This window comes from Sturnus vulgaris, chromosome 5 (genome assembly GCF_052056855.1).
Source record: "Sturnus vulgaris isolate bStuVul1 chromosome 5, bStuVul1.hap1, whole genome shotgun sequence".
Classification (NCBI taxonomy): Eukaryota; Metazoa; Chordata; class Aves; order Passeriformes; family Sturnidae; genus Sturnus; species Sturnus vulgaris.
Genome location: NC_142247.1, coordinates 69,028,614 through 69,044,871, shown reverse-complemented (window position 1 = coordinate 69,044,871; position 16,258 = coordinate 69,028,614). Strand labels below are relative to the sequence as shown.

The 16,258-nt window shown below is 38.8% G+C and overlaps 1 protein-coding gene across 17 annotated transcripts in view; it reads left to right on the top strand.

Moving 5' to 3' along the window:
* CELF2 (CUGBP Elav-like family member 2) overlaps positions 1 to 16,258 on the top strand; it is a 535,828-nt gene that overhangs the window by 495,725 nt on the left and 23,845 nt on the right. For all 17 annotated transcript variants that reach the window (XM_088165937.1, XM_088165951.1, XM_088165948.1 and 14 more), the window contains one exon: positions 6,738 to 6,872. In XM_088165937.1, coding sequence (XP_088022063.1) covers positions 6,738 to 6,872 — 135 coding nt within the window. The remainder of the gene's footprint in view (positions 1 to 6,737; positions 6,873 to 16,258) is intronic.

The window sequence follows — 16,258 nt, the reverse complement described above, 5'->3', positions numbered from 1 at the left end:
CTATAGTCCATTAATGTCAAACGTTTTGGCAGGAGCAAATATTGTTTCATACAGCAATATTTTTTTATATGTGACCATTCAAGTCATAAAAAAAAGTACAGTACTCATAAAAGACACAAAGGGCTCTTAATTTCATTGAATAGACAGTGTATTTTGCTTTTTGAAGTTATACAGGTTGAGAAACCATGAGTTTTTCTTTGTCTTTCAGATCCCTAAGCCATCTGCAGCTGGGACTTTTTATATTTTTCCAATGTATATATTTTTTCCAGTCCTGTCCAAGTTCTCTCACAGTTTGGTTACATTTTGGGTCGAACTTCTGGCACTTTCTGAGCCCTGCTCTATCCATTCCACCCTTCTTCCACTGCCCAAGCCAGATTTCCTCCTGTTGCAGAGTCTGTAGGAGCAGATGGGTGAGAGAAAGTCTGTGAGGTTCTGCTTTCTGAATATTTTCCTCTAATTGTTGGATTGGCTCAGTGGATCTGGAGGGACCAGTTGGAAGCCAGGACCATCTGCACAAAAGCTCTATACTTTTGCATTGGCCAAAGGATCCTTTATATCCTCTGACTCTTGGATGGCTTCATTCCAGCAAAGCCATACAGAAGGAGGATTTCTCCTGCTATGACCTCTTTAGGGATATCATATTAAAAGTAAAGGTCACTGACAAACTGTTTCCAGCTCAAGGGAGATAGCTGTTTCTTAAAGATAACTACCAGTTTTGAAAATGTTGACCTCAGGGACCAAAAAATATTCAGCTTTTGTAATACTAATTCCATTGAAAGTCCTAGTTATTTTAACATATAAAATTAGCTTTTTTTTTTTTTTTTTCCTAGACAAAGCTCAAATACTCTGTTTAGCATTTTTGGAGAGACAGAGTTTACAGGAAGTGAGCCTGTTCACAATCCACACATTGTTCCTTCTAAGAGGAGAAGGAGAGGCACCTTGAGAGGAAAAAACAGTGCTCAGCAGTTAGGAGATATGCTTATTCAGGTGGTAAAAGTGCACAATGTGCAAGTTTGGCCAAGTCTGGGCACAAGATTTGTAGTGTGTGGGCTTTCCATAACCAGTAAATGGAGGGTGGGGGGGCTTTTATTGCCTCGCCCCCTCTGGGGATGGAATTCATCCAGCTGAACCTCAGTAGTTTGGAAAGAAAGCATCCCTGCAACGTGAGTGAGGAGGGAGTCACTCCCAGGCAATGATTCATCCTACCAAGGCCAGGGTTAATCTACTTTATGGATTTTAGGAAAATACTACATATATTAGGAAGAAGTTCTTCCCTGTGAGGGTGGTGAGGCCCTGGCACAGGTTGTCCAGAGAGCTGGGAATGCCCCATCCCTGGAAGTGTTCGAGGCCAGGTTGGACAGGGCTTGGAACAACATGGTCTGGTGAAAGATGTCACTTGAAAGGTGAAACTTTGAGCAACCTGGACTAATGGAAAGTGGCCCTGCCCATAGCAGATGGTCTTTATTGTCCCTTCCAACTCAAATATTCTGAGTCAATGGTTCTATGATTCTCTTTTATGATCAGATGATTTCATTGTCCCCTCTCTCTTCTTTGACAATTGCAAGAGCCTGAGTGAATAAAATTTTTTTGGCAAAGTTAGATCAGATTAATTCTTCCCATTAGGACTGAAGAAGTTCCAATTGACAAAAGCAGTTTTCTTGCCAGGGTGTGTTTAGAGTATGTAAAACCTGAAAATGGGCTGAAATCCTACATAAGTCAAAAAATGGCTTGAGGGCTGATGGAATTAGGTGATCTTTAAGGTCCCTTCCAACTCAAACTATTCTATGATTCTGTGAACCTGCAGTCAGTTTTAAGCACATACTCTTAATATACAGGGCAGACTCAATTGTGGACTTAAAAGTTGTTTTAAGGGCTTTGCTCAATCAAACAATGACTGGTCAGGGTACCTCAAGCACTTTTCAGATAAGCAGCTTTTCTAAAAGTAGCCACTGAATATATGTGGTTTGATGGAGGTGGCACTTAGCTCTCCTGATTTTCATTCTTAGAATATTACTGGAATAGCCTCACCCTCCACACCTTTATACACATTTTACCATCAGCATCCAAAATGGCTGATGTCAGTGTTAGCAAATAGTTGCTTTTTAACCTGGAGTTGATAAATTTTACCTTAATCCACGTTTTTTAAGCTGCTGCCAGGATTTAATTCAGATGGAACAAATCCTAATAATTGAGAAGGATAAAATTTCCAAAGCAAAGGAAGTCAAGTCAGTGGGAACTGCTTATGAGCGATCAGATTTGGTTCTGATAATCACCACTGACTTTGAAACTCTCCATGCATACATGCCACTAAATGTAGCTGGTGCCTTCCTTTTTTAGGAATTTGTGCAGTAAGCAAATCTCAGCTATTTTCTAATATGATTTTATTATGGTTTTAGAAACCCAAGAGCTGATGAGGCCTAAGAACTATTCAGGAATGGCTTGTGACTCCGTTCCCTCCTCTACAAATACCCAATAATTCCAAATTTGCAGTTATCACAGGAGAAAAGCTGCAGTGACTGAAACGAGGCAAATTGCTTCATTGTATGAAAGTTTGTGTCAGAGGCAGCACAAGAAGTTGTAAAATGTAAATCTCGTGCTCTCAAATTTCCCCGTGTTTTCACAGAACTGCATCTGTGACTGTGCAGCACTACAAAAATTTCCTGTGAATGTGCTAATAGGCCTTATGAGAATGTTCTATCACCATCCATCTGTCACTTTTTAACAGGCCTGATTGGCAAGCACTTGTAACAACTGACATCTGTTCTCGCTTATTGATATGTAGATTTATGGTAATTGCTGTGAACAATAAGACACAAAATTACCTAAGGTGAACATTAAATTAAATTTTCATGCCCCTATCCTTATAAATAATTTTTTTTTAAATCTTAAGTTTCAAGCAAGGCATACTGTGCATCTGTTTTGTACATAATTTAATTGTTTTTTTAATCTGCCAAATAACAAAATGAAAGTTGAATTTCCTTGCGATCTTGAATATTTGCCAAGCTGATAGCACATTGGTAAATACATGTTATTAAAAATGGAATCAAACTGTATTGTGAATCTGGGTTTTTTAATCATTTCTCTTTAATTCCCAACATTGTCTCCATCATGAAGATCAAGAGTTATTCCTTACCCAGAAGGGTTTTTTTTCCTCTACAGGAGGATATTCATTTTTCATGTGCAGCTCTGCCTATGAGGCTGTTCCTCAGCGTTAAGCTATTTGCATTTCTTCAGAGAGAGGTGCATTTGCTGAGTGAGCAGCATTTTCAAATAAAATCCATCTACTCATTTGCTGTCCAGCTCTGTTGTGGGATTTGGGACTATTTTGAAAAAACTGTAGGATGTGAAATGTGTGAAGAGCGTGTGTGAAAGGGGAGAGAATGAGAGAGCAGATTCATCCCACAGAACTGCAGAACTGTACCTTCGCTGAGGTTTAATTGAACCAAAAATCCCTATTTGAAAGCGAAGTACTTTTGGGGTCTGGGATTTCAAAGCATTTGGTTTCCCTCCTCCAAGTTTGTCCAAGCAAGTGGGATGTTGACACTCCTGACAAGTTGATGGGAGAAACCAATAATGAGGGAGCAGAGATGGTAAAAAGCCTGGGGAACGTGAAACAGTGATGACAGGAGTTATTTTTCAGATGTTTGAGCAGACAGAGGATCTTAAAGAGGATGCATATTAAGTGATAAATCTGTTGACAAAACGGGCTCTGGAGCACGCTGGGTGACAGTGTGTGCCATGAGCCCTTGCTGACACTCACATCTGGGGGCTCAGTTCAGTGGGGGTCTTTGCTGTCCTTCTCTTACTCAGGTGTGACAATAGCCAGCAGGTTTTTGTCCTGCAGACGCCCAAGCTGACACCCTACAACATCTGCAGGATATTTTGTGGCCAGTGTCTTACAGTCACTGTTACAGTAAAACAAATTGGGTGGGGAGAGAACTTCATCACCACCGAGCTCTTTTTAATTCACCTTCTTTGAGCATTGAAACTTATTTGCCAAGTTGATGGGTTCCTCCTGTGCTTATACAGAAAATGTGCCACTATTTAAAAAAAAAAAAAAAGTTTTTGTGTAATGAGGCAATGATGGTGTTTGGTTTGCATCCACAGTGGTGCAAAAAGTGCATGAGTGCAGAAAGAGGAGTTGTTTACCCTGCTGCCTGTTGATCTGGTCTGGCCTAGGCTGTCCTCTAGAACCATTCTGTATTCATCACAATTCTTTAATCCTACCATGGATGCCATTTAAAAGTCCAAAGAAACCCTCACACAGAAGAAATTATGACTGATCCTTTTGATGAATAACTAAACAGTGGGTGATGGAAAGCCATTCCTCTGGAGGAGAGCAACCCACTGCTTTCCCAAATCCTTGTTACAGAATGGCATGAAAATACAGCCTCAGTGAAGATCAGCAATGTTTGCTAGATATTCTTTGCTGAATTACTTATTCTCCTTATGAAATAGGAAGGTAAATCATAATTAAGGACCAGTATGAGTCCAGGATGAAAATTAATTCCGTATCTCATTTTGAGGGTTACTGACTGCTTTGTTCACGAAGATTTGGGTCCCAGCTTAAGTCATTTCCATCCCCAAATCTTGTTTGAAATAGTCTGCAGTCTTACTATCAAAGCAAGATAATTCTTTGGTGGGGGAAAAAATACTTACACCCAAGGCAAGCCAGTAAGTGAGATGAGTAATTTAAAAAAATAAAACCATGTTGTTTGCATACCTGAATCTCTATCTGAACTGTATCTTTCAGAATAGTTTGGATTAGTAATGTTTGAGAAAAGCCTTTTCTTTGAAGATGGTCTTTAACCTCCAAAAGAAACCTTAAAGAGCTTTCTTGGTCATGTAATTTCTCAAAGTGTCTTGTTCCAGTTCCAGACTGAATTGGCGTATCTTGGATCAACTAAAATCTCAACTCTTCCCATTGCAATTGTGTCACATTCTCAAAAACACTAACATCTAAACTGAATTTGGGCATTGACTGAGACACCCACTTAGAACCTCAGCTCACCTGAGGCCTGACCTGGCTGTTGGAACATGTTGTATTTCATTTTGGGGCTTTATTCACAAATAGATGCTTACATCAAGGTTCATTTCACAGTCCATAATGGTGTGATAGTAAGAATTCCTCTTTATGGAGATTATTGATTGTACTAACCTGAGTCTGCAATACCTGTGTTTGAAAGTAATATTAGTTTCCATTATTGCAAGAGTTCTGAATTCCTAGAAAGTACCTCTCCTTCATTGCATTTTTTTTCTTCTCAAACATACTTACCAAGTATTGTATTTAAACTCTCTTTTTTTCATTTTCTCCAAGTTGTGGTTAAGCTCCCTTGTTTGAGATATAAAGTGTGCAGGGAGAAGTAATATCTCTTCTAGGCAAACTAACATTCAGAAAAAATCACACAAGTTTGTAGGCATTCCAACTTTTCTTTGAGTGTTCCCCAATACTCATGCAGTCTTCCCAGCTCTATCACTAGGTCTGGAAAAGGTATTGCTCTTCCTACCTAACCTTTTGTGACTGTACTTGTATTATCAGGATTACAAGAACATAATAAAATTCTTTTAGTCGTTTGGGTTTTTGCACTTTGTCAACTCTGTTGAGAGCTCAAGCCCTCACAGAACTCCTTCATATGTCCAAACCCAAAGGAAGATCTGTCACTGCCATCCAAACCATGTCTCTCAGTGCTTGTGTAAATGCCCAGTCTGAACATTGCTCCTGGGGATAGTTGGTCTTACTCAGGGGATCCTGAGAAAGTTCCAATCTAGTTAATGCTAGCACCCATCTTATATCTGCATTTTAGCTCTTACTGAAGTATTTCATCTTAGGGTCAGTGCCCAGGTACTTTATCTAGTCCAAGGAAAAAGGTGTTTTCTTTTGAATTCCTTTGGAGAGATCAACTCCCGTCCCTCTGATTTAAGCAAATGTACACCATTGGCTGTTGCTTAATCATCTTATTTTTCCATTTCACAAAAGTTCTCTTTATTTTTTTTCCTCTTTTGCTTGCCATCTAAATTAAATTTAAATGTCTCCATTTCTTTAAGGTTCTCACTAAAATAAAGGTGCATCTCCCCCCACATCTTTTAAAATAATGAAGCAACTGATTGACTCAGTAGACTTGGCATCATAGTCCAGAGCTTACAGACTGAAAATCTCTGTCTCAGTGATGGTTCTGTGGTCAGGCTGATACTAATTTGATGTACTTAGTTCATTTGTGTTTTTAGAAATGAAGCATCAAAAGGAAATTGAGCACAATTATTGGCTGCTGCACAGCATAACCTTAGTGGTTATATTCAGAGGAGACATGGGAACCAAATTTTATTCATCCCAATTATATGACCCTGTCCTGAATGTGTTTTAAATTCTAGTTATCTTCTTTACATCCCCCATTGTTTCAGGAAATAATATTGTGCCTAGGCTTCACGCAGAGTTTAAATGACTTTTAATTCTACACTTCCCTTAGAAGAGGCACAAACCAGGCTTAATTTTCCTGAAGTATAGGCTGGTGTCTTTGGTGCATTCTCTCAACTCCAAGGTAGAAAGATGAGAAATACTTTTCAGGAACTGTAAGAGGTGGTTTGAGATTATAGATGTCTTGGGAATGAAAAGAATCGAGTTTATTAGCAAGGTACACCCCAAGCTCCATGACCATTGAAAAAAGCACTTTTAGATGATTATGATTATGACTGTGATGATTATTGCCTGTTTTAATTAACCCTATTGCTTCTCCACATAGGCATGAACGCTTTACAATTACAGAATTTGGCAACTTTAGCAGCCGCAGCAGCCGCCGCCCAGACCTCAGCTACCACCACCAATGCAAACCCTCTCTCCACAACGACTGGTGCTCTGGGAGCCCTCACAAGTCCCGGTAAGAGCAGAGCTCCTGCTTCCAGCACACAAACATGGCACTCGAGGGGGAGGGAGGTGGTTGTTAAAACCCTGATTCCATGTTGTGTCGTAAGTTCCGTGCTGGAGTAAATTGTGAAGAACCTTTAATAGCTGAGTACATTTTTGTTGCTGTTATTTTCAAGCAAATAACTGCTTTTTCAAGTGGTCCAATGTGGACGTGTTCACCTTTCCAGATTCGTTTCAGGGGCCATTAAAGCTTAACAGACCCATCTTTAAAAAACTCTGTGTGAAAAATACAATTGCATGGGAAACTTAAGATAAAATTAACTTTTCACACAGAATTCGGAACATGACCAGATTCTTCCCATCTAAAGGAAGATCAGCTGAGGTGGTTAATTTTAATTCCCAAGATACTGATCTTTGATTCCCATATTGCCTTTATTCCTCATGAATTTTTGTGAAGTCCTTTGTCTTCCCCTTCTCTTGCTGCATCTCAGCTGAGCTTTCTTGTGGTCCTGAGTGCATAGTTGCAGAAGTGATGTCAGATTCAAAAGGAATACACAGCCAGATTCTGACTTCATCACAGAGTAGAAGATTTATGGGGGCAAAAGAGAGGAATAAGAGGTGGAAATGCCTTCATGACCATCATATGGAGTTCCAGCCATGTGTGTCCCATGTCTCCAAAACCATAGAGAGAAACTTGGGCTAATTCAGACTTAGGTAACACTTCAGAATCTCCAGACTCCACAGAGAGAGATGTTGCTTCAGTGTAGTTACTCTAGGTTTACAGTGATGTAGCTGAGTAGAGAATTCGGCCACTTATGGTTACATAAAGGCTGCAGGGTGTAATTATTTGCATCATGAAGTGTGTTTATTGCTGTTCTAAAAAACATTCATATTATTTTAGACACCACTAAAGAACATTTGTATTTAATCTTGTTTAAGTGTGTATTTATCCCCCATGAAAAAGTAATTCATGGCAGACTGTTAGAGCTCATCAGTAAGGAAAACAGTCTTCACTGCACAATAGAACTGGGACTGAGTGTGGTGCTGGGTGTTAGTGCTGGCCATGGCTCCCATTATATTACAGTTTTATTGTTTGTTTGGGACAGAGGTTAAATGGAAATAAGCTTGGCTAATACTACATTTGTGCAGAATTTTCCTGTTTCTGGCATGAGCCTCATCTTGACCTAAAAATAATATTTGTTAGCAACATCTCTGAGAAGCAGGCTGGGTGAAAATAATTTTGTCTTGCTGATATGGTTTTTTTTTAAACCTGAGCAATCTCTTCCCTCTGTCCTGGAGCTGAGACTTAGCACGTTGCAAAAGACCATTCCCAGTGTCAGTGTTTCCATGTTACACCTGTCTAAATGCCACCCATTTATAGAAGCAGAAATGTTGCATTTCATGCATGCTCTGTCATATCTCTGCAGTTTAGTTGATAAATGTCTGAGCAGCCTTGTCCTCCCAAGCACACACACAGCATATCTTGACCCATACTGACAAGAATTCCCAGGGCAACTCAGTGCACTTCACTGTGGGGCAGAGGGGCTGGAAATTAACTCTCTTTTTCTTTGCTGCTCTGCAGCACAGTGGCACCAGAATGTTCCCATTGTGCACTTTGTTTTGCCATGTACACACAGAACTTGGATTCAACCATAAGGCCCACATTTCTCTCTTTCCCTCTCTTCTTACCCAGCCTGTCTGACTTGCTGTTTCCCTTTTGCCCTCATCTGGAGGCTCCTTGAGTACCTGGGAGGTTGTTTTATCTGATGTCCAGGTCTGCAGAGGCCCATGATAGACAGGTGCTTCCACTGGGCTGGGCAGATGTATCTTTGGGGTAGCCAGAGCTTCCTATTGCTCAGGGTGGTACTGTAGAGCAGATACCAAGGGTTTTTCCAAAGAGGTTAATGATTTTGGCTAGCACATTGAACTTGTGTTGTTTTCAAAAAATTCTGGACATTTAGCCTTTCAAATAGTGTCTTCAGAATACCAGTTGCCTTTGAAAGTCTTATAGATGGTACCTGTACACAGGTGTTTCTAATATCAAACAACTTGAAAAATCTCTAATAGGCCCACTAACCTATTTATGTTGCACAACCAACCTAAAATCAAGCCTTGTTAAAATGTTCTTAGTTTAACCTTCCTTATCTGGTTCCACATTCTCCACCCTATTACATATTTTGTAAATCTGAATAATATCTTCAATGATTCTTCTCTCCTCCGTAGAAAATGAATTTAGTTGGATAAAGCTTTTCATAGTAGCTCAAAGCATTTCCACTAAAACTTGAAATATGTTGGCAGAAAACATTTAAATCTGCCTTTCAGTGTGTGGATGTTTGGAGGCCTTAAGGGTATTTTTTTGGTCTAGTTTTCCTTTAATAGAACACTTCAGTTTGTTGTGTTTCATGAGTATAAATTATTTTGTCTGATTTCAAAGCCTGCACTAAGCCCAGGAAGAAATGTTTGCATCTCTCCAGATAATGCATTAAATTAATATTTCTTAGTTGAGAAAACAGCCCACATTTGGGGCAGTGCAAAGGTAGATGCTTAAATTTAATCCTTCTCTTGATGTTGTTGAAGGTAAGATAGTTCACAGACTGGAGATGGGCATAAGTGTGTACTTGCAGTGTGCCTTGAACCATGGCAGACACATAATCCATGTTTCTAGCCAGATACATCTCCCCTGAAGATCTCCCCTGAATCAATCTTTGACCAAGAGCTCTTCTTCTTTGTAAACGTGTTGTAAGAGCCCCAAAAGATGACTATTTCAGTTAAAATTTGTCTTGAAGCTTTATTTTACGTAGATAAGATTTAGCAACCATCAATACACCACACTAGTACAGAGGAGATAGTGGTCAGGCCAACTTCAGTACATTGGCAACACAGAAAAACAGGCCAGGAAGTGAGGAGCCAGCAGGACATCTGATATTTGAGGATTTCCAAACAAATTAAACTCCAGTGCTCTCTCTGCCATACATTCTGACTAAATAGCTTTGACCACAAGAGAGTCTAAGGACACTCGTTCTCCTCCATGTGCTAAATACTTTCTCTTAAGCTTGAAAGAATATTCATTCAGAAAGAACAGAGACAATACAATCCCCCAAACTATTAATTTTTTTATAATTGTAAATTTATAATTTCAATTTTGCATACCCATGGAAGTGTCTCCCTACAGCATTGTTAGAAATGATTTTTTAAAAGCCTTTGCTTAAAAAAACATGAAAGATTAAGCTTTCATTTTAGTAAAAATCCCCTCAGGCAATAAATAGGTTCTTTTGTCTCTTGGCCCTGGAAAAAAAATTTAAATGGTTTAAATTGCCTATGGTTAAAGTAACTGTTTCTTGCAATTATCAGATGGTAGTGAATAAAAATTAAAATGAAATCATGAAAGACTAAAAACCAGGTAAAGGCATATTATGTCTTTCATGAGTTTCTCATGGGTCTTTTGAAGACTCATTTAATCATCTTTCTTGTCTTTTATTTTGATATGATAATTGTTGCCTTTATTTACTTTAATCACCTCTATTTAGTTAATTAATTCTTCACTTTATTTTCATTTCACTTGCTTAGGATACTTCTTATTTTTAAAGGCAGGTACCAGTACTATTTCACACTGTTTTAGAGGCAGGTACCTGTAGTGTTTCATAACACAAGGATTTGGGCTGGGGTAGCTTTTACCTGACTCCAGGTTTGTCTCATCCAGTTTGTCTCAGCTCTCTTTGGGTGGGGACCCGGAAATTTGCATTTTTTGTTAACTGGGAAGGGATTTTGGAGAGACTACCTCAACTGTAGATATCCACACTGTAAATATCCCAGTTTGGGCAGGATGAATCCCAGCTGAGTGTCAGGAACCTTATTGTCTCCTCCAAAGACTGTCCTTGACACATCCTGTAAATGGATCATCGAGCAAAGGGAGGCTGCTACTCCAGAGCCTACAGAGCTGTGGGGTTCATTCAGTGGGTGCTGGCAGTGCCTGGAGCTGGATGTGAAGGAAGGGCATTATAAGCTCAGGATCAAAGTATCTGTCTCTTACACTGACATTTCATTTCCCCCAGTTGAGCCACTACCCTAACTTTCCCAAGGGAAATAACGTGTGTTCTGACTGGGTGGTGCCAGGCTAATGCAGCACTGTAAAATGTGGATCACTCAGAGCAGGCTGGTGAAAGCCATGTCCAGTCAAGGTCTGAGTATCTCCAAGGATGGAGATTCCACAGCCTCTGTGAGATCATTTCGATTTTGTTTCTTCAAATTCAGACATAAATGTTTGTTTCAGTAACCAGTAGGAAAGCCCCACTATGTGTAAATGAAGAGACGAAACATCTAATTATATATCCAAATTTATCTGCATGAACATACACAATATCATTTCTGAGCTGTGGGGGGATAGAACTGCTAAACCAGAAGCTAATTCAGTTTCAGACTTAGGAGCCTTCATTTTCCATGACATTCTCATGATTATTTGATTCTCTAAACTATTATTTATTCAAACAGCTGAACTAGCTATTTATGCTTCAGTAAAAAACTCTTTAGTTTTATCTGCTGTGTATATATCTAAGAGGAAATATTTGGGAATAAAAATACTGATGGGGTAGAAAGTGAGAAAGTGGGACCTTTTTCCTTTAATGACCTCTTAAAATCCAGCACAGCTTTTGTCATATTATGTCAGTATTCAGTCATTAACTCTTAGACTGAAAAAAAAATCCTCATAAGCACAAAGGTTTAAAAATACTCATTTTCAGATGGATGCTGACATTGAAGAATAACAGTCCTCAAAAAAGGAAGACTGTGAAGTATAGAATAAACTGAAAAAGAAAAAAAAATTACACTTCTTTTCCTGTAAGAATTAATTCATTCTTTCCCTCTGCTCAAAGAAGAGAATTATAACTTACAGCTATCATCCGTGGCTCATTATTTTCTCTACCCCCTAATCTAGTATGAAGATTGTCTTTGTTAGCTGAAGGTGTTCATGTTGTGAGCACAGTTGTTGAAATGGTAGAGATTTTATAGAATATACAAGATGCTTCAGCTGAGAAGCAGTGAAGAATGTTCAAATAACCTTTCTTAGAAGATTTGCTTTTTGTTCACTTCAGTACAATACGTTTTTCTCCAATCAGTGGTGCAAGGCTGCCACCGTGACATTTTGTTAGAGGCCAGTACACCCACTGAGATAGTTGTGATTTGCTTCCAAGATGATCCAAAAATAACCTTACCAGTAGGTGTGTAGGAAGGTCTGACAGTTTGCTAAAGAATGAATTGAAGTACGTGTTTCATGTTAGAAGAGATTGGTTTAAAATGCAGAATGGCACTCATCATGCTGTAGTACAAATTGATTATTTTTGTGCCATTTCATGTGAATTAATGCATGTTCCATTATTGTACAATAATTTTAAATAAGCTTTATTAGTTTTGCAGGACAAAGAAAACTTCCCTAGTATAATTTTCATTATTTTTACGATAAAGATACAGTAGATAAATATAAGACATATCTTAAATAAAGATTTTAAAATACAGTGTATGTACAGTACACTCACTTAACCCAAGTGTATGGTTTTTAAATTTTGTATTTAAGTTCTAGTTATATAAATAGCATTGTTATCTTAGTGCTTTGAGGACAGAGAATTTCAATGCCTTAACTCTGATCTCAGCCCATCAGAATATGTTTTCAAGGAAGCTATGGAAGAAAATCTTGCCTTAGCACGCCCACATCCCAGTGCCTGTTATTGGACTGCATAGTTCAAGGAGATTTGTGACAGGACAAGTGTATTTCTGAAGTGTTGTGTGTCAGCTGGTGTTACACACATGGTGTTAAGTTTCTGAGTCTGTGCTTAGGCTCCTCAATCAGTGAATTGATTTTGACTGCTCTTAGTGCCCAGAGATTATGCTGCTTCTTGGAGAGATATATTGGTACTAAGCCCATCTGATAATTAGCCCACCCTTAAGCAGGCATGCTAGCACAAATTGGAGCCAGAAATAGGAAATTAGGCATATATTTCTGGCTGATATTTGTATTTTTAATAATGCTTCAATATGTCTTAAATGACGAAAGAAGAAAAGAGTGGGAATTGTGGTTAAGAATCTCCCAGAGTCCCAGTACAATAAAAGGAGAGGTGATGGATTCATATGGAGCCTCCCTAGAACAGCACTGTCTGTCTCTCCCTGGTGTCCTCGTTGGAAAAATGAGCCCGTGATAACCTGAAGGATGCTGGTGGCAGCAGACAGGCCATCAGTTTGCTGTTTGCATATTTGTCCCTTAAAATGTAACAGGTCTTTGTACATTGTCGTCTCAGAAGGGTTTCTGAGCAGGTGCATCAGTGCAGCCTGAAGGACCTCAGGGAGGTTCAGACACTGAATGGGCTCAGGGTGGGCAGAACTACTTTGTGAAACAGTGTGAGGCTGCCTGACAGGGGTCATTTTGGCAAAGGTCCTTATCTGTTTTAGAATCAACATTATCAGTTTATGAATTTTTGGCACAGAAATCTCCAGCTGTTTCCTCAGAATTCCATTTAGTACTGAAGGACAGAAACATGGACATATTTTCAGTCAAGCATTGTGCTAGTAAATTTTTTTTAGGTTTGTTTTTTTCTTTCAGGAAGCAGCATACAGTACTAAACCATGGATTAGTAGGATCTAATTCAACAGGAGACATGTTTGTTTTTTAAACATTATTACATTATCATCTTCCTAAAGTATTAAATCCATTGCCTTAGCACATTTCAGGATTTACTCTGTTTGCAGTATACAAATAACACGTATAATACATTATATTTTATAAGTATCTCTCTACCCCACTCTTAATCTCTATTTCAAGCTACAAGAATCCCAGTTTGTAAAAAAAAAAAAAAAAAAGGCTTTTTTTCTTTCTGTTGGAAGCACTATTTCAAGTTCATTCAGGGTTGCTTTCTACTAAAGAAAGATGACAGTATCAGCTTGCCTATACAGGTAGATATGTGAGCTTATATGTAACATATCTTACAAGAAGTTACAAGCCCAGAAAATGCTGCAGTTCATAATACCCTGGAAATAATGTAAATCTTAGAAAAACTCATGCATTTGAAGGAGCTTTCAACTACTGCCGACACTGTTCCTTCAGTCCTACTGGATTGTGCTTGTGTCCATGGATACTCCTGGTCTGTTTACCCAAGGCAGAAGAATTATAATTAATAATAAAAGATAATATTGTTAAAATCTTAATTTTATTCTATTTTTTATTATTTTTAATGTCTTAGCCTAATTGTTTTAACATTCTATCGAAAGAACTAGTTGCTTGAATACGGGGCTACTGAATTATTTTATGCAATGTCCAAACAACTGCATGAGTTTAAAAGCAAGTAAACGCTTAGCTGCCTTTGCTGTTTGCAGAACAAAAACGTGTAATATGGATGAAAAGAACCAGTGTCACAGTGAACTCAATATGACTTTACAAATCATCTGCAAAGGACCTGGCTGAGTAATTTTACATGAGGCAAGATAATCCTCAAGTTCTGCAGCTCCCAGGGGTGAACAAGTGCGTTTTGTAGATGTACTATTCCAATAAGGTTGTGCTTGCACACCCCACTTAGAAACCCATCTGCCATGGAAATAATTGCATGCACCTTCAGGATTCATAACTCCTTTAACTACTGACTCAAATTTTCAATAGATGGTTTAGCTTGTCTGTGTTCTAAAATACCATGGATAGGACTCCTAAGTGTCTGAAGGAAGCAAGTCTTTTCCATCTTGTTGCAATGGAAAGACAAACACCTCCCAAGGACTGTTTACCTGATCTTAAGACAGATGTATGAGAGAGGTGAAAAAGAAGAGGAATCAGGCCATCCTCTCCCATGTACTAGAATTTGAATTGGTATATATGCATGTGGTAAGCACTTGTAGAACAAAAACATTGCTTGCCTTGAATGATAGCCTTGGACTCTGCTGACACTCTTCTTTCTTGCTTGCTTTCTTTTTTTTTCTTTTTTTATATTTTTATTTATGGAGAGATGCTACTGCATGTTGTTTGTCACGGCTTAGTGCTGAAAGTGTGTCAAAGATGTTGCAGACACACTGGGGGCCATGTGAAGGAACCTGTACTCCAAGCAGGAGATCCTGGCCTCAGTAGAGCCTTCTTGATTTTTAGATCAGAAATTCTTTGGAAAGTGATTTATAAGTGGCTGCATTCTGAAGTGGCTCCACATGGAGGTCATTTCAGCATCGGGGCATGCATCTCAGAACAATAGCCTGCTCCAAATTGTGTGAGATAGCTGTAATAAACATGAGAGCACAGCTGGAAGCTCCCTGTAGAAATGGCTTTGATGTGAACTCAGTGGTGCTTCAACGAGCACAGCCACAGCCCTTGGCCCCACTGAGTGAAATAGAGTCATAAGTGCTCAGTAATTCTTCTTTGTTTTCCTCATATTGTGGTGATTCAATTTGGTTTGATTTCAGTTAGAGTTACAGTTGCAAATATACAATGGTCAGCTATGAAGCTGAACTCAACCAGTCCACTGTGCATTATTATTCTGTTCCTGAGCCACTCTAAAGTACTTCCCACCCAAAACCAAAGGAGATTTATCATTGTGGTGTCGTGAGGAGAATGGACAACATGTTGCAGGCACAGTATTGAGGTACAACTTGTAGTTTACTCTAGAGGTGGATGACCTTCACTGAGAAATGCATTTCAACAAAACAGAAGTATCACTGTGTAATTGGCCCAGAACATTAACTTGCTTTTTACTCTCTCTCTCACTTAATCTTTAAAATCCCATAGGAAAATGTGCCCTTAAACACCAAGATTCACAAAACCTGCCTAAATTCACAAAGATATGCCCCATCAATACCATTTTTTGTTAATATACCTTCTGCTAGATAAATAGGTTTGGAGGAAAATTATGGAACAGAGGATTAGAAAACTACAAAAATAACCAACTAATAAGTTTGTGTTCCATATCTGTAGTATCTTTGCACGCTCTGTTTTCTCCTTCTTTGCAGTGCTGTGGAAGGTCCATGGTATAGACATGGTAATTTCACAACATTCATAAATGTCAAGTTAGGTGTTGACATAAACAAGTGACTAAAATGAAGGTCCCTGATTTGCACTTCTCCCAAGCTTTCTTAGCTCTCAAAACCCATGAAGTGCTGAATAGTATGGATTTATGAGTGTAAAGTTATTCTCCCATTGTTGAAGGCCTTGGCTTCTGAATTTGTAAAGAATTTGAATGAATTTACTGACCTCTTAATGTTTTCTGGGTTTTTTTATTCTTGTATGTCAATGTTCAAGACTTCATAAAATATAAACCTGTTTTCAGAAAGCCAGAACCAGAAGGATCACCATAGGGAAAGACTCCTTTTCTTTCCCTCTCTGTCATGCTTTCTCTCATTTGCACATGCATTCACACAAATAAAGAGACCAGATGTTGAGTGCATGGT